The sequence below is a fragment of the Ranitomeya imitator genome, chromosome 3 (assembly GCF_032444005.1).
Source record: "Ranitomeya imitator isolate aRanImi1 chromosome 3, aRanImi1.pri, whole genome shotgun sequence".
NCBI lineage: Eukaryota > Metazoa > Chordata > Amphibia > Anura > Dendrobatidae > Ranitomeya > Ranitomeya imitator.
In genome coordinates, this window is record NC_091284.1 from 79,128,644 (window position 1) to 79,154,015 (window position 25,372).

The 25,372-nt window shown below is 39.9% G+C and overlaps 1 protein-coding gene across 2 annotated transcripts in view; it reads left to right on the plus strand.

Moving 5' to 3' along the window:
• Positions 1-25,372, plus strand: part of EPHA6 (EPH receptor A6) — a 1,249,313-nt gene that overhangs the window by 335,073 nt on the left and 888,868 nt on the right. For both annotated transcript variants that reach the window (XM_069760991.1, XM_069760992.1), the window contains exon 3: positions 15,407-16,070. In XM_069760991.1, coding sequence (XP_069617092.1) covers positions 15,407-16,070 — 664 coding nt within the window. The remainder of the gene's footprint in view (positions 1-15,406; positions 16,071-25,372) is intronic.

Below are 25,372 nucleotides of genomic sequence, written 5' to 3' on the forward strand. Positions count from 1 at the left end.
GTCAATTTGCATATTAAATTTCCCAGTGGATCATTGCATGGCAAATAAGTCTACTTACATTGGCATGCCAGAACCGGCATGTCACTCTCCAAAAGGAGAAGCGTTACCCCTTAGGCTTCATGTAACATAGGTACTTAACACCGCAGGAAATAACAAAATAGCTGCATGTTACTGGTCTGTACCAGAAGATGATGCCAAAATCATACTCCATTTGATGATGTCACACCACTCTGTAGCGATTGGCTGAAGCTTGCACACATATCTGAGTGATGTCATAGCTTAAAGGGTCTTGCCTTCATGTGCAATTACACGGCAATTGTTTGCTTCCATAGCAATATCAGTTGTTTGGGGTCTCGAAATCCCTGAAATAGGACAACTCCTCTAATCAATGTGGAAAGGTAGCCTCTTGGCAACTAATAGCCTATTTATTAGTAAAAATGCTGTGATCCTTTAAATATGCCTCCTTCACGTCTTATTATGAACTCAAATTGCTGTACCTTCAGCAAGCATTATATCACAAGAATACCAGCAGTGTTCTTATCAATATGTCTTCACTTAAGTGTAGTAATGATTTTTCATGGTAGTTTGTGGTGAAATAATTATCCACAAGTTTATGCGTTTCCTCTGCGCTGAGACAACCCTGCAGCAACCGTATTCCCCATCAGCCATTGTGACGGGAGCAGACGGTCAGTTTAGACCGTATCATAGCAATAGTTTAATCATTATTTCAAAGAGTAGTTAATATCACAATTTCAGTTGGAATACTAATTTATTACCAAAATAATCCCTTGCAGCCGTTTACACTGAGAGAACAGTCTCCGCTCACACAATGAGGAATTAAAGCGCATCGCCTTTTTTTGTTCTTCAAAGGGACGGCAAGCCTCGTCCTTTAGCAGGAGATTGTTCTGGATTCTTGGCCGGATTTGTTTCATACCTCGCAGTTCTTATTTGTTTTCTCTTTGATCTTCATTATGGAACAATATTTCACTGTCAGCAAGTTCCCTGGGCAGTGTTACAAAGTGTCTACAGTACCAGGGACAGCGCTTACAAACTGAACGATGTGCAAACCGTTTTGTATAAAAAAATGTAATGTTCAATGAAAAATGAATTGTCTATCTTAAAAAGAACATGTCCGAAATGTTAACACCTCCAAACCATTTATATGGCTGTGTACCCATTTAAAAGACAAGCCAGATGATTCCTATTTGACCCCAAAGTGATGCTCCAGCATCAAGAAAGTGCATTTTGAAGCTGTGTCTGGAAGTGCATTAGATACACTTCTAGCTTCTCAGCCACATGGAGAATATACTACCTATACCTACCCTCCTCCGGCTGACCGATTGTTTGCTCTTCTACATGGCCACTGACCTATCAATCATTCAGGGGATGGGGCTGGTAGGAAATACAGAGGAGCCTGAGGAGCTGTAAGTGCATCTTCACTTTCCAATGCAACTGAGCGATTTCTCACTGCTGGAACATCAATTTAGTGCCATAAAGGGATCAACTCGCTTCTATTTTAAAGGGCAACTGGCTTCTATTTGAAATTATTTGGGGTGGAGGGGTGTAAAATTTTTTGTATGGGTTCCCTTTAAAGATACCACACTTTCAATGTCTAAACCAGGGGTCTCTAACCTGTAGCTCGGGAGCCACATATGGCTCGCGGTCCCATGAATTGTGGCTCGCGGCTGTCTGTCAGCTTGGTGCATCAGCTCCAGTTGTAGCAAATAGTTAGGAAGAGCACATCTGAAAATGGTGAATTTTGTGAGCCCTGCACAAAAAAGCAGATCTGGATGCACATATACTGGTCTTAGGGGTTTTGAGATGATTTAAGAGGAGGTGTTTGGAGCTGGATGTGACAGTGTCTTGGGAGTGCTTTATAGGAGGATACTGAATTGGGGTGTTGTAGAAACCCATGGATCTTTGTATACTGCTTTGGGGTGATTGATTTTTGTGGAAAAGCTTTGGTTACCATTGTGTGGGGGGCGGGAACTGAATGTGGCTCGCGACCCTCTCTCAAGGCTGGATGTGGCTCGCGACCCTCTCCTCAGAGCTGAATGTGGCTCTTAAGGTCAGAAACGTTGGGGACATCTGGTCTAAACCATCAGTACACACAAATATACACATCTCTCAGTAGTAGCTGCTGATCTTTCCTATCTACAGCCGTCCCATAGACAATATATTTTTGGGCTAATGTTGTTGGTCCTATCTATTTATTTGTATAATAACCTATAACACTTATATTTAGCAGTACGAATTTATTTTATATTCATTTTAATAGTGCTAACTGGTATTCCAAATAAAAAAGATATATAATATTAATTTTTCGATTTCTAAACATTAACATGCTGAAATTGTAATTACCCCTAGAAATATGAGAAAATAAGAACTGTCTAGACTTATTGGCCTTTGAGCTATTCATCAACTGTAAAGAAGTTTTCAATTTAATAATCCCAGTGGGAGTCTCATAAGAATTCTAGCTCTTAGTCACAATCTCAGATAGTCATCCACCGGTCAGATAAAGAAAACACAAAGTATTAGCGAGAAAATGACAATAATATACAGATTGTTGATATAAAACTTTTATAAACTTAAAATAAATTTTGTAAAAGAAACACAACTGCAAAATGTAAATCGTGTCAGCCCTGTAAAAGACCCTGTTTTTTACATCTTTTACTAGCACTTGCGGATTACTGCAACATTTTTTCAAACTGAGTGTTTTTGGTTTTACTATTCTCTTTTGTGTCTTCAGGTTTCTTGGTGGTGTGTGAACATGATCATACAGACTTGTTCACTGTGCAAGTAGCCCATGTGTTCCTGTTTCCATGATTGTTCTCTTGTGTCTACAAGACTGGGGAGTTCCACCACTCCTCTTGGGCTATCTGCACAAAAGCTGTTCTACCCTGTATGCACACATGGATTTTTCCTCTCTGAACCCTGTTCACACAGGTAATATACAGATGATCAGGTTTTTAAATACATCAGATAGGGATTGCATACATTAGTTAGGACTGCTCTGATAAGGGTATACCGTGAAGATTGGTAGAGCAGCTTAGTATACATTTTTTGCAAAAAACGTATCAACCAAATACCCTGTTTTTTACATCTTTTACTAGCACTTGCGGATTACTGCAACATTTTTTCAAACTGAGTGTTTTTGGTTTTACTATTCTCTTTTGTGTCTTCAGGTTTCTTGGTGGTGTGTGAACATGATCATACAGACTTGTTCACTGTGCAAGTAGCCCATGTGTTCCTGTTCCACTCATTGCTCATCCTCACTGTCAAAAAGTTTTTTAGAATATCTCATCTATATCTTTTCTCTTTCAGATTTATCCCGTTGTTTTTAGTCTTTCCTTGTGTAAATGAGAATGATGACCACTCTACATTGTGACATCCCTTCAACTATTTGTAGACAGCTATTAAGTCTCCTCAAAGACTTCTTTTTTGCAAGCTAAACATTCCCAGATCCTCTAACCGTTCCTCATAGGACATAGTTGGCAGTCCGCTCACCATCCTGGTAGCTCTTCTCTGAACTTGCGCCAGTCAGTTTGTCAATGTTTTTTTTTAAGTGGTACCCAGAACTGGACATAGTATTCCAGATTAAAGAGGTTATCCAGTACTATTTAATTTGTTTTACTATAGGCCTAAAAAAAACTAACCGGCAGGTAGTTGCTAACAGAAGCAACTACCTACCTGTCCAAACCGGCACCGGCCCAGAGTGGTTACCAACCACTCCTGCCTATGATTCAACTGCCCTGTGTCAGCAGAGCAGCTCTCCTTCTTCTGTACTGATCTGTCAATGGGGGGTGAATACTAGTGTCATGCTGATTAATGCCCAGCTCCCCACAGTTAGGCAGCGGGGACCTGACTATCAATCAGTATGACGTCGACAGTCATTCCTGTCAACAGAGCAGAGAGGAAGATAAACCTTTGCCCTGTTGATGTGACATCAATAAATTACTGGCTGGATTGGTCCCTGACCGCTCTATTTCGACAGATATCAGCACCGTACACAACAGGCAAGTAGTTAGCAACTACCTGCCTGTTTATTTCATAGGAAAGTAGTAAAAAAAGATATAGTTCTGTATAATCCCTTTAATTCCAGCATCTTCATTTATTAATGCCTGGGGAGAGCTCAGATCATAATTATATATATCCGACTTGCCTCAAATACATTTGGTTCAAATTGAATTTTTTTTGGCCAAATTTAAGCAAATTTGTTCATCACAAGTAGCTATTCTAAGCCAGAAACTTGAAAGGGCTAGAGTTGGAGACTTCTTGGTAGTTTGGGTCCTACTTCAGCCTGGATGCTTTCTTCAGACCTCATTATTCCCCCGGACAGCAATGACTCAGTACCACATTGCGTCTACGCTACAATTTTTATTATATTTTAATTTATGTCCTTTTTTTTGTGTACAGACGCTTGATCTCATCATATAAATGCAGTCATGTGCACGGATAACATTTAATAACAATTTTCCAAATAAAATTCACCCCACACAAGACAAAAGGTTAACGACCACATCCACACCGTTTACGGCAGTGAACTTACTCAATCTGGCATTTTAAGTTGTGTTTACGAGCAGATGTTCTGCTTATTATGAAATCATTTTGCATTAGCAATTAAATCCACGCTGAACACAATCTGAAAGGCCGCTGAAAGCGTTGTGCCACGGGCTTCATTTATATAGTTGTCTGCTATGCAATTTTCTATAAAATATAAGACATCAAATACAGATCTGGAGTAATGGGAAAAGTGTTGTTGAAGAGCGCAGAGCACTCTGGTGATCTGAAGAGACGTCTCATCCAGATATATCAGGAGAGAGAAAAAACCCGCACACCGCTCTGCCAATATTCCTGCCAGATTTCAGGGATTGCAGCTTCCTCTTATTTATTCTGCTTATTCTGATCTGGAATCTGTCAATCATTTCCTTGTGTTTTTCAATTTATAATATAGCAAATAGCTACAAAATATTTTATAATGGGTGAACAAGTAGCAGATTGAATACTTCATGACAACCTGAGGTCCTAAGTCTGACGCGTTACTGTGTTAAGAATGTGCAGTATTTGGAGCTAAAGCCACCTACCAATGACATGAAGGTCAATATCATGGATAACAGCAAATTACCATTTCTGAAAAACAATGTTATTTCATTGTATGATGAAAACAATGCAATTTTCTAATATGCTTTATACACTAATTCCTGGTTGTTTACTAGAGCTCCCACATATTGGGAATGTTGACTCTTTCATGGTTCAGTATTTGTCCTGATCACGAGCTGGATGCACAGGTGCACAGCTCGCTACGGGACAGTGCTTTGATTCACTGACTGTAATGAGCTGTGCATCAGTGTGCCCATCACAGGACCAAAGCAAATATAAACCATTCTAGAACTGGAATATTTTTTTTGTTTTTACGCTTAGATTTTTTCCTCCCCCTCTAAAAAGAGTATTTTTTAAAAAACAAATTCTGCAGACACTGTATAGCCGTATGAGAGCTTGTTTCTTGTAGGGCAAATTGTAATTTTGAATGACACCATTCATTTAACCATGCTATGTAATTCAAAACAGTCACAACATTCCAACTGGGTGAAATAGTTAAAAAAAAAACCTTAATTTCTGCCATTGTTTTTTGAATTTTGTTTTTACAGCATTAATTATTTAGTAAATGTGACCTGGCAGTATTATTCTCCGGGTCACTATAATTCCAGCGATATCGAGCTTGTATGTTTATTTTTTTCTATCTAGCTCTTAAAAAAATACTGAACCATGTATTAAAAAAAAATGTGTTGCCATGCAGCTGTGCTGAGCGGTACTTTTTGTTGATGCCACTTTGGGGTATATACATTTTATTTGCCTTTATTGTCTTCTATTTGGAAAGTACGATAACTGAAAAATGGCAATTCTGGTATTTTGATTTACCATTTGTTTAAGATTTTAACATATGCTGCAAATAATTTTATACATTGACAGATCGGACAGTTTTGACAGTTTTGGAATTTTGGCAGAGGTCGTATCTCTTCCTTTGATGTGGGCTCCGGCGCTGAGCCCAAATCACAGCAGGCACATGTCAGCTGTTTTGTACAGCTGACATGTGCCTGCAATAGTTGCGGGTGGAATCGTGATCCACCCACCGCTTTTAACTAGTTAAATGCTGTCAAACTCTCAATGAGGCATTTAATGTGCGCTTCCGGCAATCAAGCCGGCAATACGTGCATCGGTGACCCCCATCACGTGATCGAGGGTGATCGGTTCATCGGCATGGCAATCAGAGGTCTACTTGAGACCTCTATGGTTGTCAGTGCCAGATTGCTGTGAGCGCCACCCTGTGGTCGGCGCTCATAGCAATGCTGTAATTCTACTACATAGGAGCGATCTGAGTAGCAGAGCTGATCAGGCTATAGTAGCTATAGAAGCATTCCAAAAATTAAAGTAAAATGTATTTAAAAATATGAAAAAAATTAAAAATATATAAAAATTTAAATCACCCCCCGTTCGCTCTATTCAAAATAAAACAATAAAAAAAGCATAAACATATTTGGTATCACCACGTTCAGAATCACCCGATCGATCAATAAAAAAATAGGATTAATCTGATCGTTAAACGGCGTAGCGAGAAGCAAAACAAAACGCCAGAATTACGTTTTTTTGGTCGCCACTACACTGAATTAAAATCCAATAACGGGCGATCAAAAGAATGTATCTGCATCGAAATAGTATCATTAAAAACATCAGCTCGGCACGCAAAAAATACGCCCTCACCTGACCTGAGATCACAAAAAATGGAGACGCTACGGGTCTTGGAAAATGGTGCCATTTTTTTTTTAACAAAGATTGGAATTTTTTTTTTCACCACTTAGATAAAAAGGAACCTAGACATGTTTGGTGTCTATGAACTCATAAGGACCTGGAGAATCATATTGGCTGGTCAGTTTTAGCATTTAGTGAACCTGGCAAAAAATCCAAACAAAAAGCAGTTGTGGGATTGCATTTTTTTGCAATTTGACTGCATTTTCTTTTTTTTTTTTTTTTTACTGTAATTATCACCTAAATTTAGGATAGAGAGTAACTTTCAATGTGGAAGATATTTCTTAGTCCCGCTAGAGGATTTGAACCTGCAGTCATTTTTTCTCTTATGCTGTATACTGCAATATCACAGTATTGCAGTGCATAGTGTAATTGTGGTTTTACGGTTCTTGAAGACCAGATTTAGAGGAGAAAAAGACGGTCACAGTTGGAGACTGGATGCCATTTAAATGCTGCTGTCAGCATCTATATCAAAAGCAATCAGAGCTCAACTCCGGTTTCTACTGTTAGGCACAGATCCTGCTCTGTAACATAGCCGGCATTTGCTAAGTATGAGGTAGATTCAGCTCCTGAGTAGAGTTGAGTGAATATGTTCGGAATCGGTTGCCGTATCTGAATTTGCCATATTTGTGCCATATTGGTACCCTATTCATTCCGAATTTATGTTTGATGATCGGTTCCGAACATATTCGGTCATTTCTACTCCCATTGACTCCAATGACATTCAGCTGTGGTCAACAAAAATTGCAAAAACAATATTCGCCACCGACCATAATCGGAACCGAATTTTGAAAAATTTGCTCAACTCTACTCCAGAGTCACCATAGTAACCTATGATGATAATGTGCATCACAAGTTGTTAAGGGGTTAAGTAGAGTTCCATACTTGTTGATAAAATACAGTGTGCATATTGTGTTTGACATATGAATTAAAGAGTCATTCCCAACATTAAAATTGCATGAGTTCTGCTATAGAAGAAACCTCCATCCCCATAGCCTGTCTTACAGCTGCCTCTTGTACTGAGCAGTGTGAGATCTCAACAGGCAGGAGGGACACTGAGGAGCTGTCAATCAGGCTAGGTGAGCATAGATTAAGTAAACCTTTTAGGAAAAGATTTTACAGCCATTGTGACATGGATTTTCACACTAAGTACATCAGCCTCATCAGGTCTAGAATATCCAGTTAATAAATGTTTGCAGTTTGTATTCTGAAATTGGATGACAGATCGTCTTTAGTCATCCAGACTAGTCTTATTTAGATGTATTTTTAGCTATGCATAATCCTTTTAGCCAGTTAGACTAATTATGTTACTATGATTTGAGGTCTATCTAGTGCAACCTATATCCTGCAGTGCTGATCCAGAGGAAATCCTATAAAGAAATGTAACTAAACAGAGCTGCACCTGAACTGAATATAATAAATGCGATAGAATGAAATGACCGAACCTTGTCAGACTATATATAGGACGCAGCTCTACCGATCTGTGACAAGGAGCCGGGTATGGCTCGCAGCTGTGTGCTGGCAATCTCAGCAAAATGGATTTCAAAGCTTTTCTGCTCGTAGGAGGTAAATTATCAATGACCCAGTGCTGCTCTTACAGCAAGAGTGATGAAACCTTTACTTTAAGATGGCTTATTTGGATTTTATTCATAACGTGAGGAGTCTGGCTTCCAGCAGTACAGGTGAGCACGGCCAGCGAGGTAACGGCAGTGTCAGATCTGCTTGTGGCTTGGAACTTTTCATTGGCTATTTTTTAAGATCTCCCCTTCTCTGTTCCATCATCTCCAATGCTAGAACATTAATAAGGCCAGCCTCTTACACCATAGAATACGTTGTGCCGAAAGCTGCTTTCATTGTAATGTTCACTAAGAATATTTTCAATTGGAAATGTTCTGTTTGGAGTCATTTTGAAGACCCCACATGCCGTCCTGTGATGAAATGTTGATGCTGTAGACCATCTACTCTATAGGTGAAGTAAACATATTTATGGTCACATACTGTATCTCTGACTACCATGAGATCACATTCCCCAACTGCAACCGCCATCAGCTTTATAAATATGCAACTATAAACACTTGTATGCACTCCCTTAAAGGGGTTGTCCACGTCTAGGACAACCCCTTCTTTATCAAAATGTTTGGCCTCCATAAAATAATAAAGCCTATACTCACCTCCCGTGCTGGCGGCATTTGTGCTTTGTTGTCACTTCCTCTCCTCAGGTCACTTGTGCGGTGTTCTGACACATGACCCCAGCGCCCAAGGGGTATGACAAGAAGTTGTTCAACAAGTGGACAACTTCTTTAAAGGGACCCTCAATGAAAGAATTAGGGTTTATTCAAACGTCAGTGATTTTCCTTATATGCAAAAAAAGGTCCAGGTTTCATCAGTGTTTTTGATCAAAGTGTCAGTGCGTCAGTTCATACCATCAATTTTTCTCTGATTAAAACAAGATCTGATGGCAGTTTCTCAAGATTTCTCAGTGCCCCATTCCCTGATGATGCCGCAAATTCAGTGAAACATGTTGGGGGGCTATTGCGCTAATTGTGTCCTATTATGCCAGATAAGGGTTGGCTACCCATCACGTATAAGAAAGAGCAGTGAGCGCTTTAATCCAAACAAATTTAGGCAGAGTAGGGGCATGTTTTTATACCCTTTAGTTCATTTTTAATACTGGTAATAATTAGTGATCAGCGAGTGTGCTCATTACTCCAGTTTTCTGAGCATGCTCGGGTGGTCTCCGAGTATTTTGGGCGTGCTCGTAGATTATATTTGAGTCCCCGCAGCTGCATGATTAGCAGCTGCTAGACAGCCTGAATACATGTGAGGATTCCCTAACAAACAGGCAATCCCTGCATGTGTTCAGGTTGTCTAACAGCCTCAAATCATGCAGCTGCGGAGACAAAAACATAATCTCCGAGCACACCGAAATACTCGGAGACACCCAAGCATGCTCGGAAAACTCGAGTAACGAGCACACTCGCTCATCACTAGTAATAATAAAAGTACCATTTTAGGCTTTCTAGTGAGGGTTTATCTGGGGTTCTCCCCAATTTGTTAATAGTTAATGTACCGCTCCAAAGCCTTTTTCATCCCCAAATTTGTAGTTTAATTTGACCTATAGACTTGCATTGGCAAGTTTGATCCTAGACGCAAATCAGATTCGGTCTCTGTGATTTTCTGCATTTTCTCTATTCTGTCAGTCTGTGAAAATCGGCAGATAAAAGGCAGAGATGCTTACCTGCCCAGGCCTCCAAACAAGTGCACTATCAGGATGCCATCTTTAATCGTGTCCACTGCACCCTGATAGTGCATTTGTTTGGAGGCCTGGGCAGTTAAGCAGCTCTGTCTGCACTTACTCGAAAAAACGCTGATTTAAGCAAAATTTTGCATCATTTGACACATTGGTCTAACCCTAGGAAATGTCTAAGAACTTGCTGTCGGATTTCGAGTACACTTAAGATTTGGTGCAAATTGTACCATAACAAATAAATGCATTATAATATATTAATTTACAATAATCCAAACATTTTCTGCCAATCCATAAATACCGTAAATAATATTTAAGCCCAATTTTGTAGATATTATTTCTTTCTGTGCATGACTATGTAACCTCTTGGATCCATACCGCATAGGTGCCGCACCTTTTTATTTTTCACATTGCTCCAGTAGAGTTTCAGCCAAATCCAAAGGAGTCTCCTAAAAGCCACTAATGAGTCACTTGGCTCGGCTTCACATACAATAAGTTAACTGACAGCTGGACGACTTGACGGTTCTTAAGATCAGTTTTGGTATAATGGTTCTCTGCATCTGCACTGAAGTTGCTCCATGGAGACAAGAATCTGATCAATGTGCCCAGATGGCTCTTAAACCATTGCTGAATCAGTGTCCCTTATTGCTAAGGTCACTATAATTGGTGTATCTATGCAGCTAAAACAACTTTCTAAGCAGTGGTGACATTTTGCTGCGCTACTTGAGATAAGTGCCCGGGTAATGCGAGCAGACACAGTCATATAGATCCCAAAAATATTAAGTGTCACCGTTTTGCTGTTATCTCCTTTATTTCGGAGCAATTTGTTTTCAAGGAGCCGCTGGATCCTAAGTGCTTTCTATTACTCATACAATATGTAGCTACATCCCTGAGAATAAGTAAGTTTATCTCTTCATGCCCCGCTCCGGCAGGTAATTAATTCGTAGCCGTTGTGTCAGTGTGCTCAATAGTAGCATTGCCTGGTTAAATCTTCCAGAGACATTTTGTGGCGGTCCAATTATGGGCACATTGAAAAGCCGTTAAAGCATTCTAAATTTCCGTGCATGGAGGCTGGCTGACATTTCAGCTTAATTCTGATAAATAATACCCCGGACACCAGTGGGGCTTTTATTTACCAATAATTTGTATATTCATTCTTACCAAGCAACAGAAATAAAAGCAGGATTAATTACTCCAGGAGAGATTTTCTTTGAATATAGCAGGAAGCTTGAAGATATATTGTTCTCTGTTCTCTGGCTTGTGGGTTTAGCACATCGGCTCTTGTGTTCTAATTTGCTTGGATGGTATTTTAGTATATTTTTGCATTTTTGGTATTTGCATATGTTACAGAAAATAAAGGTCACTCTCTGCATAATAAACATTACACAAGTTTCTGCTATATTTTCTGTATTAATTTCTTTTTTATTTTATGATTTTTGTTTGTTATTTACACTCGGGTCACAGCAAAGTATTTTCTCTCACCCGACATAGTGTGATCAGAGTGTGATCCGATTGTCTCGGATGAGAAGAAGATGAGAAAGATATGTTCTCCATCTTCTCCATTCTGTTAGTACGTGAAAATCCGACTGCACTCGGACATTATGGAGTCTAGTCTGATGCTTTCCACGGACTCATTGACTTGCATGCCGAGTGTGATCTGATAATTGGATCAATCTCTGGCATGCTGCTATTTTTTTCTGGTTCACTCAGAGGGAAAAAACAGACATATGCACGGCCCCATAGAATAACATTTGCGCAAGTGCGATTCGATGTTTTACACTCAGACCGAAAATACGATGATGTGCACGAGCCCTTAATGTGTACATTTCTTGTTTTGTGCCAGTGAATAAAATCTGTTCTAAAGTTCTGTTTTCAGAAATCTTTTCCTGATTTATAGCTTATTTTATATAGTTATTTTATATTATATATATAATATTGTATATATCTATATTTTATCGTTTGTTTTGCAAAAATAAACTGTGTTTTATTACACTCCCTTGGACTAGAGTTAAGTCTCAAGCCACTGCCCTGGTCTCCATTACTTGGCTGCAATGGTGACAATGTTGCAGCCAATCCGTGTGCTCATTGGCGCAGAGAGGCTACAAAGCTCAGTTATTGGCTGCAGCGATGTGGGTGTGTCATCAACGTTGCAGCCAAGTAACAGAGATCAGGGCAGAAGCGGAGATACTGCACTGGACCCCCAGGATAGTAAATGAAACACAGAGGGTTTTTTTGCTTGTTTTTTTTTTACAACAAACTGGAAAAGTCCAGAAAAGTTTTCTGAAAGGGGACAACCCCTATAAATCATATGATGGACATGTATGTGGTGGATTCATTAGAAAATAGAGAACCCTTATAGTTTTATAAGTTTATAGTTTTACTGCATAAAAAGACCACAGTGCTTCTTGGTTGCAGTGAAGAAGATGTTATTGATCTGTCAGCATGTCATATCACTCTCTCTACTGAGCGTCCAACACACTGCTCTTAGCAGACCATGATAAAAGTCCAGGAAGGTCAAAACATTGACCATGTCATTTTGTTGATTTCAGTGTTACATTAGTTAATTAATTATCAGACATTAGTACTGATCTCTACTTATTGTAAATGCAAAGATCTTGCAAAATTCCTGTTTTGATTAATCCACTGTGCGAAATGGCAAAACTACACTCGGACCTCTTTCTGTGGTCATGGTAAAGTTGTTTGGCCATAATAACAAAGCGGCTATGTCACCAATTTTTTCAATGTATAACTCAAACATTATTAAATACAGTGTTGCATGAAAGTTTGTGAACCCTTCAGAATTTTCCAGAATTCTGCATGAATGTAATCTTAAACTACATCGCATTTTCAAACAAATCCTAAAAGTAAATAAAGAGAACCAAATCAAATAAATTAGTTAAAAATTTTAGACTTTGCATTTTTTTTTAAATGAGGGAAATAATCCAATATCATATCTGTGAGTGGCAAAAATATGTGAACCTTTAGAATTAAAGAAAAAATTGGAGTCCGGCTCAACAGGACTGAATTTTCCTTTTCTTTTTTTTTTTTTTTAAAGAAATTATAGTGCATACAAAAGAAAAATGTATATGGTCAACATGACCCAGTCGACGCGTTTTGACTGCACTAGGCAGTCTTACTCACGAGGTGTCAGAGCCCCAGGTGAATGAGCATAGAGCAACTGGGTTAGCTGGAATCAAGTTTCTATAACCTTAAGAATTAGCAGATAATTTGAAGGTGAAGTCAGGCTTGTATTTTCAATCAATGGGATAACAATCAGGTGTGAGTAGGCAACCTGTTTTATTTAGGTAACAGGGATCTATCAAAGTCTGATCTTCACAACTCAAGTTTGTGGAAACATAGCATGGCACAAATAAAATACATTTCTGAGGCACTCAGAAGAAAAGTTGTTAAGGCTCATTAGGCTGGAAAAGATTTACTTATTTAAAGAGATTGAACTCCAATCCACAGTCAGACAGATTGTGTAAAATGGATAAAGTTACCATTCTTAGCCTGCTCAGCAGTGGTCGGCCAACAAAGATCACTCCAAGAGCAAGGCATATAATAATCTGCGAGGTCACAAAGGAACCCAAGGTACCTTTTAAGCAACTAAAGGTCTCTCTCACATAAACTAATGTTAGTGTTCAAAAGTCCATCGTCAAGAGAACAGTGAACTACAGTGTTGTGCTTGGTAGGTATCACAATCTTTCAAGAAGCACTCTGTGTGACTGCAGACTTATGAGTCCATCAAGTGAACATATTGTGCGCTGTGAGGGTTCACCAGTTTCTGTTCTGAGAGCAGAGAGTGTGTATGAGTTATGCATACCACCGTACCAGAGCCGGACTACTGGGCGTGACCTTGCACACACGACTTATTGATTTGGACCCGACAACCCTTTTAACGTTTTTTTCTGTTTTGCCATGGCAGTCCATTCTGCAGAAGTCAAGGGATGTAGCTGGGGTGGGCATTTATTGTATGTAAAATGGGTAGTGTAGAAATGCCGATAAAAATCTAATAGAGCTGGGAGGAAGACAGTCCTTCTGCAGTGGTGCAAACTGAAACTTTTCTCTGGTAGAATAACATCCACTGTACTATATTGCTGAAAAACGCGCGGTCATATTTTTGATCTTGAAGACTTTGGTGCTTTTCTGGTTTGAACATATAATCAGAACATGATCCCCCTTATAGCTGTCATTCTATCACTAAAATTAGCAGGAACACCATAGACACCACACAAGTGTCATTCTCAAACATTGTTTGCAATAACGGGTAATCTTAGGAAGATACTGATGACCTTTAACTTGTATCAGTGGTGATGTAAAAAAAAACATTCACCAGTGAAAGTTTACATTTTTTTCACATTATTTATAATTTTCTCAACTTTCTTGATATATAAAATTATAAAATGTATGCAGAGAAAGTTTGGAAAATTAAAGAGGTTTTCCAATTATGATTAAACAGAGAGTTATAGAGCATTTTACAAACTTCGGCTCTAACTCCTCTTGCACCCTTATAACCCAAACCAAATCCTCCCAACCACCTGCGCGCCATGGTGCATACTGTCAGCTGCATGGCACTGTCACAGTGTTGTGCTGGAGTCAAGGGTCCTTCACCATGGTAACAGTGAGGAGAATGCTGCTGTGCTCGTTGGCCTGCTTCTACTGAGATGGATATGAGAGCTCACCCCCATGGACAGCCGAATCTCTCCTATAACTCTTCTTGTGAGCAAAGCAAGACTAGGGAGCGGTGCTATGAATGTTGATGGCCATGCCGCTGTGTGAGTCCCCATAGCACCCCAGGCATGGGTTCTCCTATCACTGCACAAAAATCATTGTGAAAAGTGAAAAGTGATGATTTGTGTTTTAAATTATTCCAAAAGTCAAAACCCAACAATTAAAAAGTAATGGCATATCCTGACACCATGCAATTAGTTTTAAATATTTTTTTCCATCCATAGACATGTAGAGTTCAGCAAACTGATGATTTGTGCTTTAAATTATCTGTGCAATTTCTAATAGGAGACCCTGTTTTACAAGGTGAAATGATTGGCAATGGTGCTCCTTTCGAAGTGCTTCTACTATAGAAAAGTGAGAATTATTAAGCATAATATATTGTGGAATAAAAAATAAACAAAGTAAAATACTCAATTAAATATTGTCTGCATTTAATGAGGAGAAATTGGACATCCTCCATCAGGACATGATCTAAGATTGAAGAAATGGCATTGCTTAGTGACATTTCCTACCCTATGTGCACTTCATTGGCGTCTTCATAATATCAGACAAGATCATTTGTTTCTCTCTGTTCCCGAATCCTGTGACTCGGTAATTAATTATCCATTGTGTTTATATTTACAGTGGGATGCTATCACAGAAATGGATGAATATAATCGGCCTATTCATACATACCAGGTATGTAACGTCATGGAAGCAAATCAGAACAACTGGCTTCGTACCAACTGGATCTCTCGGGATGCTGCACAAAAGGTGTTTGTCGAGATGAAATTTACACTCAGGGACTGTAACAGCATTCCTTGGGTAGTGGGCACCTGCAAGGAGACATTTAACCTTTACTACATGGAATCTGATGAGACACACGGACAAAAGTTCAAGCCAAGTCAATATAGCAAGATAGATACCATTGCTGCTGATGAAAGTTTCACACAGATGGACTTGGGTGATCGTATCCTTAAACTCAACACCGAAGTGCGAGAGGTGGGTCCCATTACGAAGAAAGGTTTTTACCTTGCTTTTCAAGACATCGGAGCCTGCATTGCTTTAGTCTCTGTAAGAGTCTACTATAAAAAATGTCCTTACATGGTGCGCAACTTGGCCATGTTTCCGGACACCATTCCAAGGGTTGATTCATCATCGCTCGTTGAAGTAAGAGGGTCCTGTATAAAGTATGCGGAAGAGAGGGACACTCCGAAATTATATTGTGGAGCTGATGGTGACTGGCTTGTACCACTTGGGCGTTGCGTCTGCAGTGTTGGCTATGAGGAGTTGGATGGAACCTGCCATGGTAAGTGATGGTTGACCGTTTTGAGTAGATTCTACAAATTTAAATTGGTTTTGAAAATTCTTTTCTATTTTTGTTACAGTTATATCATTAGATGGAAAGAGAATCTAGCAAATTAATTGGTATAGAATAGAAATTATTCATTAAGGGATATGGCTTGGTTGATGTTAAGTATTAAAAAATATAAATTATTTTCATCAGAATTCTCATTAAGGGGATTACACACAGAACAGGGGTTTTACTACAGCTGCATTGTGCAATGGAGACCTATACGTCTCTGTGGAACGTTGGACCATGATCCTCTGGGTACTAAATATATGGAGAAATACTCCAAACATGTAACTCATACGTAGTCATCTATCTTCTCAACTGCTGTGGAGCGATAACACAGGGATATTTTTGAGGCCTTTATGATAACATTTGGTTTAAATTCTGGTTCCATTGCATATGATCGTGGGAATCCCCACTAATTACCAGATTTGATCAATTGTGTATGTTGTTGCTCCTTGGTTGTTCCCAGGCTGCAATTGTGCAGCAAGGAGGTGTTGAATGGAGTATAGGTTATGCATGCACCCTTGTCCCTCTAAAAAAAATAGTCTGTGGCACTGAAGATGCAATGATAGATTGTGCTGTTCCGAGTTCTTCTTCATTGCCATAGACATGATTCTAAAAATATGGCATGTGAGCCTTCTGTAGATCTATTCACCTCCTACTGGTAGTGGGTAGTGGTCATTAGGCCAGGAGAGAGAAAGTGACACAAGTCCATCATTTTGGTCATTATTGGGGGTCTCCCCTAGTTGCTCTGAATTCCTTTATTAGTTATTTGAAAATTGATTGACAACTCGTTTAAGGTGTATTCCTGGGCAGCTTGCTGGCAAGTCTTGATCTCTGCAATGCTAATGAGATCCTCAGTGTACTCTCTAAGCCACTAGTCAGGCTCTATTTGTTATATTATTATGTACTTTGGAAGCTTCGCTAATGTTTTTTAAGATGTTCCTAACAGATGTTTTACAGGGAAATGTTTGTTTTACAGCGCATTTCTTTAGGTTATAAAAGCCTACAGTATGAATTATCAAGATAATACTTTGGCAAGCACTTTCACTTGTTTCAGTGTTATTGTGTCCTATGTTATATAGTATATCACTACTTTAGGATGAATCTCACAGAAGCATTATATTGGTGTTAGATGGGCGAAAAATCCTGGGCTGACTGTGGGTCTGACTACTCAGACTAACAGCATGATGGCGGTAATTCAGGTGATCAGACGCATGGTAAAGTATTTTTGCATAATTGGCCAGGTCTATGTTGAAGGGATTGTACAATAGACAACATAACGTAATTCCTGTCCACAATAACAATATAATAATAATTTTATTTCTATAGCGCCAACATATTCCGCAGAACTTTACATTTTAGAGGGGACTTGAACAGACAATAAGAGAAATTACAGCATAACAATGAGCACATAGATCAACAGATACCAAGAGAAATGAGGGCCCTGCTCGCGGTCTACAGTATGAAGAAATAGGGGAGATGGTAACAATTGCTTTCATTGTTCTGACCAGCCATAATGTAATAAATCGAGTGTTCATGTAATGCTGCATGAACCAGTTACCAACCAGTATGTTATTATTATTATTATTTATTATTATAGTGCCATTTATTCCATGGCGCTTTACATGTGAGGAGGAATATACATAGTAAAAACAAGTACAATAATCTTAAACAATGCAAGTCACGACTGGTACATGAGGAGAGAGGACCCTGCTCGCGAGGGCTCACAATCTACAAGGGATGGGTGAGGATATAGTAGGTGAGGGTAAAGCTGGTCATGCAGCGGTTTGGTGGATCCATGCTTACTGCAGGTTGTAGGTTTGTCGGAAGAGGTAGGTCTTCAGGTTCTTTTTGAAGGTTACGGTTTACGATGGTAGGCAAGAGTCTGATATGTTGTGATAGAGTTCCAGAGTAGGGGTGATGTGTGAGAGAAATCTTGTATGCGATTATGGGAAGAGGAGATAAGAGGGGAGTAGAGAAGGAGATCTGAGGTTGCGTGCAGTGAAGTACCCGGAGATGAGGTCACAGATGTATGGAGGAGACAGGTTGTGGATGACTTTGTATGTTATGGTTAGGGTTTTGTACTGGAGTCTCTGGGCAATAGGGAGCCAGTGAAGGGATTGACAGAGGGGAGAGGCCGAGGAATAGCGGGGGGACAGGTGGATTAGTCGGGCAGCAGAGTTTAGAATAGATTGGAGGGGTGCGAGTGTGTTTGAGAGGAGGCCACAGAGCAGGAGGTTGCAGTAGTCAAGGCGGGAGATGATGAGGGCATGGACTAGGGTTTTTGCAGATTCTTGCTTTAGGAATGTATGGATTCGTGAAGTATTTTTGAGTTGAAGTTGGCAGGAAGTGGAAAGGGCTTGGATATGTGCTTTGAACGAGAGATCAGTGTCAAGGATTACCCCGAGGCAGCGAGTTTGCGGGACTAGGGAGAGTGGGCAGCCATTTACTGTAATAGATAGGTCCATTGGGGGGGTCGCGTGAGATGGGGGAAAGATGTTGAACACTGTTTTGTCCATGTTAAGTTTTAGAAATCTAGCGGAGAAGAAGGATGAAATAGCGGATAGACATTGAGGGATTCTGGTTAGTAGGGAGGTGATATCTGGTCCAGAGATGTAGATCTGTGTGTCATCAGCATAGTATGATACTGAAAGCCATGAGATTTTTTGAGCTGTCCCAGGCCGAAGGTGTAAATGGAGAAGAGCAGGGGCCCTAGGACTGAACCTTGCGAGATTCCAACAGATGGGGGCAAGGTGAGGAGGTGGTGTGTGGGAGACGCTGAATGTATGGTCTGTTAGGTATGATGAGATCCAGGATAGGGCCAAGTCTGTGATGCCAAGAGATGAGAGGGTCTGTAGTAATAGGGAGTGGTCCACTGTGTCAAAGGCAGAGGACAGGTCCAGGAGGAGGACAACAGAGTAGTGTCGCTTGCTCTTGGCGGTTAATAGGTCATTGGTGACCTTAGAGCAGTTTCAGTGGAGTGGTGTGACCGGAAGCCTGATTGTAAGTGGTCGAAGAGGGAGCAGGAAGAGAGATGGGAGGACAGTTCAAGATGGACGTGTTGTTCCAGTAGTTTTGAGGCATAGGGGAGAAGTGATATAGGGTGATAGCTACATACAGAGGATGGGTCAAGAGAGGGCTTTTTGAGGATAGTTGTGATTGACGGGAAAACACCAGTTGTTAGTGATAGATTGAAGAAATGGGTTAGGGCTGGGATGAAGACTGTGGCGAAGTATGTGTAAAAGTACAGACACAGAGGGCTATTAAATGCATAAAGAGCATGAGAACAGATGATACAAGGGTCCTGGTTTTGAAGAACATTTTGTATGGCCAACACAGGGATAGTTAATGTTAATGTTTTGAGGTGGTAGGCCAGTCTGAAGAAATGCGTTTTTAGGGTACGCTTAAAACTGTAGGTGTTAGGGATTAATTAAATTATCCAGGATAATTTATTCCAAATAATTGGTGCAGCACTCGAGAAGTCTTGGAGACGGGAGTGGGAAGTTTTTATTATTGAGTATGTTAATCTTAGGTCATTAGCAGAATGGAGGGCATGGGTTGGGTGGTAGACTGAGACAAGGGAGGAGATGTAGGGTGGTGCTAAACCGTGGAGCGCTTTGTGGGTGACAGTTATGAGTTTATATTGGGCAACCAGTGCAGTGACTGACACAGGGTGGAGGCATCGGTATAGCGGTTGGTGAAGAATACCACAAGATTGGTAATAAATGTATGACCACTGAGGTATTAAAATATGGACCCTAATATATTAAATGGAGTTTTGGTGAGCACGGGAGATCACTGTTCCATTCACTGTCTATACAACCAGTAAACACTTCCACTCTATTCACACAATGGATTTTGGGCTCCCTGTTCTCGGTATTAGTTGGGGTCCATATGATCATACATTTATCACCTACTATGTGGATAGCAGAATTTTGTTGTTTATAGAACAACCCCCTAATTATATCTCATGTATCCTCATCAATCTTGTTGTGCAAGTTTCTGAAAAAACCCCAGAATGAACCGAAGATTTATGAGTCATGAATGACATTGTACATATTTAGGGGCACTTTACTACTTGTTTTTTACAATGCAGAGGTGCACGAAAGCTAAAACAAAATGCATTGTGCTTAAATGAACTCTTGTATGTGCCAATCCATAAAGCTGTAAGGGATATGTAAATTTATGCAAATGCTTTTAGTGCTTTCTCATCTGCAAAGAGTTCTCATGATTTCTGCACAATGCTTCATTAGGAAATCTAAAATCTGAACACCTTCTCTAGTTGTATTTATATAAGGCATAATCATTGTAAACTCAAAAGTTATCCAATTTAATCTAATGAAATTAATTAATCTAATATTTGGTGTTTCACTTCATCAATACTTTGAAGTCACTTTTCAGAATAAGCTATCCGGTATGTGTTCATGAGAAATAACACTATTTCTGGCCAATATATGACTTGTATTATATGACAAAGTCACTCGGTTGGCTCCAGAGCATGCTCAAATAACACCTTATCTGAGCACGTTCGCTCATCACTAGAGAAGACTAGTTGTTATGATGTCTTCTGTACATGGCACACAGAGATACAGCGGGGAAAATATCTATTTGACACACTGCCGATTTTGCAAGTTTTCCCAGCTGCAAAGAATGGAGAGGTCTGTAATTTTTATCGCAGGTACTCTAGGAGACACAGATTCTAAAAATTAAAACCAGAATTTTTAAATTCTGTCTCTCACAGTTGAAGTGTACCTACGGTAAAAAATTACAGACGTCTCTATGCTTTATAGGTGGAAAACTTGCAAAATTGGCAATGTGTCCCCAATGTATGTGTGTGTGCCATGTATATTACTACTCTTCATTTCTTAGTAAGCAAAGAAAAAGAGCAACAGTAGCAAAAAGCATAGTATGCAGCAGTACTGAGCTGTGTAGATAAGAAACCAGCTCTGGAGTGAGATAAAAGACTTATTAGAAAGCTCAGTACTAGGTTTCTGTGTCTCCCTCCACTAGTTTCTCACTCTCCTCCTCACTTCTCATCCCCCTAAACATCCCACAGTGTTTAGTAGGCTTTGTAACCTGACACTACAGGGAGCTGGCAGTCTGTCATGTCTTCAGCAAGAATGAGTTGAGCTGTTTTTTCAAAGTGGATAGTGAGTTTAGAAGGCTGGGAGAGGAAAAGTGGCTCATAAGTTGAGAAAGAAGCAGAATAAACTGCTAAGATAGTTTACAATAATAATCACTTGTACTATTGATTTATAAAAAAAGATTGTTGAAAGTACCATGCCCATTTAAAGGGAACCTGTCACCTGAATTTGGCGGGACTGGTTTTCGGTTATATGGGCGGATTGCCTTGCGCAGGCATGCATTACGGAGGACATAGAATGAACTTCAATCCAATATTGCGGCCAGCATGCAGCCAGCGGGTAAGGAAAGGGTGAATCAAACACCCGAAAACTCCGCCCATATGACCGAAAACCGGTCCTGCCAAATTCAGGTGACAGGTTCCCTTTAAGATCTCTGCTTGCTGACAGTGAAATAAAAACATCTTGTGTACATCTAAAATGATTTGCTTTGAATTCATATGTTCTCTATAGAGAAAGTGGCGAAAGCCTATGTCAGGCACACAATCCGACATTTCTAAGTTAAACATCCCGATCCTTTCAATACTTTGATATCATCTCTTGGGGCAAAGTTAGGAGACCTCATGCATTTTTTTAATGATATTTTAGGTGAGAACATAAACCTCTCAGAGTAAGAGCAACCAATCAGATTACTACTTTGCAATCCAAAATGGCCTCTGCAAAATCACATCTTGAATCTCATTGGCCAGTGGCGGCACTTTGTGCTTATCTTTAAGGAGTTGTCTGGCCTTAAGGTACAAGTGTACAGTACAAGTCACATAGAGCTGAATTCTAGTGCTGGCACTGGGAGCAGGTGGTCATGTGACTACAAATATGCGATTTCACAATTTCAGTATTTGGTCAGTATTTTACCTCAGTATTTGTAAACCAAAACCAGCAGTGGAACAATCATATGAAAAGTAGAATAGAAACACGTCACCACTTCTGGATTTATCACCCACTCCCGGATTTGGCTTACAAATACTGATCAAATACTGTATGTGTGAACATGGCCTAAGGACAGTGGTTTCCCTGAGTAGACCAGTTCCTATCTTCTCAATAGAAATACCAATAATGAAAGTTATTATAAGGATCTTTATGCTTTATTTTAGCAAAATATAACTAAAGTTTGAATAATTCAAGGGGATTGTATTTTTCTTCCCATTTCTTGTGATACAGAGGCGTTGTAAACCTCTGCTGCCATCGCTAGGAGCGTATGCGTCGTTGTCGTATATTGAAAGGGGGCATTTTTTTCAATTTCTCTGTTTCCCAGTGTTGTAAAGTATAAACTTAGTAACTGGCTTAGTGATAGAAGCCAGTTACTATGGCTTCTATCAGTAACTTCTATCAGTTACTAAGCCAGTTACTTAGTGATAGAAAGCAGAGGGTGGTTATAAATGGTATAGTCTCTAACTGGGTCGCTGTGACCAGTGGGGTACCGCAGGGGTCAGTATTGGGACCTGTTCTCTTCAACATATTCATTAATGATCTGGTAGAAGGTTTACACAGTAAAATATCGATATTTGCAGATGATACAAAACTATGTAAAGCAGTTAATACAAGAGAAGATAGTATTCTGCTACAGATGGATCTGGATAAGTTGGAAACTTGGGCTGAAAGGTGGCAGATGAGGTTTAACAATGATAAATGTAAGGTTATACACATGAGAAGAGGGAATCAATATCACCATTACACACTGAACGGGAAACCACTGGGTAAATCTGACAGGGAGAAGGACTTGGGGATCCTAGTTAATGATAAACTTACCTGGAGCAGCCAGTGCCAGGCAGCAGCTGCCAAGGCAAACAGGATCATGGGGTGCATTAAAAGAGGTCTGGATACACATGATGAGAGCATTATACTGCCTCTGTACAAATCCCTAGTTAGACCGCACATGGAGTACTGTGTCCAGTTTTGGGCACCGGTGCTCAGGAAGGATATAATGGAACTAGAGAGAGTACAAAGGAGGGCAACAAAATTAATAAAGGGGATGGGAGAACTACAATACCCAGATAGATTAGCGAAATTAGGATTATTTAGTCTAGAAAAAAGACGACTGAGGGGCGATCTAATAACCATGTATAAGTATATAAGGGGACAATACAAATATCTCGCTGAGGATCTGTTTATACCAAGGAAGGTGACGGGCACAAGGGGGCATTCTTTGCGTCTGGAGGAGAGAAGGTTTTTCCACCAACATAGAAGAGGATTCTTTACTGTTAGGGCAGTGAGAATCTGGAATTGCTTGCCTGAGGAGGTGGTGATGGCGAACTCAGTCGAGGCGTTCAAGAGAGGCCTGGATGTCTTCCTGGAGCAGAACAATATTGTATCATACAATTATTAGGTTCTGTAGAAGGACGTAGATCTGGGTATTTATTATGATGGAATATAGGCTGAACTGGATGGACAAATGTCTTTTTTCGGCCTTACTAACTATGTTACTATGTTAAAAGTATGTGACATTACTGAAAAGAAGGGTTATTTTATTTTACACAGCCTTGTCCAGAACCTTCTATTATTCCCTGTGAACTTTTAATAACAAGCGGATTGTGTGCAATATTGAGAATGCCGAAAATGTTGTAAGGCTGTAGAGACTACGGTGGAATCATGAAGCTAAACATACGTATAGGGACTGATTCATTGCATTTGGACCTGTTTTTCTCTCATTTTTTGCTTCGATCTATGTATTTTTCAATTTGCGTCTTTCTTATAGTCACTTTTTTTATGAAGTCACCTGTTTGATTTTTCGGTTTGCCACAATGGGCACAGTTCAAGCTTTCCAGATGGTTTTGTTTGATTCATCATTTGCCATTTTTTGAAAAGTCCCAAACTTTTCGGTAAATTTGCTCCAATCCTCCTCTGGAGTGATATTATGGGCGCCTGAAATATTGCCACAATTTTTGCAATATTTCAATGGAACATGTGACGTTTTTACATTAAAAACTAAAAAAAAATAGGCTAAAGACAAAAATAAAGAACATTTTGTTTTATTTTGCTCAAAAATCATAAGTAAAATGCTCCATTTTGATGAATTTGGTGCAAAAACTTCAGAAAATATCACATGACAAAATAATTAAAAGTGGCGTTAGAAAAGTTGCAAATGATGAATTGGACCTGTTGAGAATTATTAAGCAATGGATCAGATTGGAGAGAGAGGAGACAGGACCGATGGATAATTTTATGATTGTAGCCTGGTAAACAGTCATTAGTAGTCATTCATTTAAAGGGGGTTGTCCACTAGTTTAAAAATTAATGGCTTATCTTTAAGATAGATCATGAACACCACATTGGTGTTCCAAGTACCGGTAGCAGCTGGATGTGCTTAGTTGCAGAGCACCCATTTTTAAATAGCTCTTGTAGACCAGAGGTGTCAAACTGCATTCTTCGAGGGCCACAAACAGGTCATGTTTTCAGGATTTCCTTTTATTGCACAAGGTGCTGGAATCATTCTGTGCAGGTGATTAAATTATCACCTGTGCAATACAAGGAAATCCTGAAAACATGACCTGTTTGCGGCCCTCGAGGAATGCAGTTTGACACCTCTGTTGTAGACCTCATGAGGCCAGTGCACTTTTTAAAAAAAAATCCTTGTAACATTTAGGCTACGTTCAGACTAGCGTTGTGCTAGTGTGCGTCGGGTTAGCGTCGGGCGATGCAGCGGCGACGCACGCGTCATGCGCCCCTATGTTTAACATGGGGGACGCATGCGTTTTTGTTTGTTGCGTTTTGCGACGCATGCGTCTTTTTTGCCGCAAGCGTCGGACCAAGAAAACGCAACAAGTTGCATTTTTCTTGCGTCCGATTATCGGCAAAAAACTACACACGTGTCGCAAAACGCAGCGTTTTTTGCGTGCGTTTTGCCGCGTTTTTGCGTGCGTTGTGCGTTGTGTCGCAGACGCAGCGGCGCACAACGCTAGTCTGAACGTAGCCTTACTGCATGATAATTTTGTAAAGTTTTTCTGTCTGATATTAAAAATGAAAAAATATTTGTAAGCTGTGGTTGGACTGTGATCCTGACATTTCTTTTCAAAGTAAGCACACCAGTCTCATCCAATCTGATCTATGTAATAATGTATTAGGCTTGTGTTGTGATATCTGTTGACAGATCCGCTTTCAGAAACTGGGCTTTCT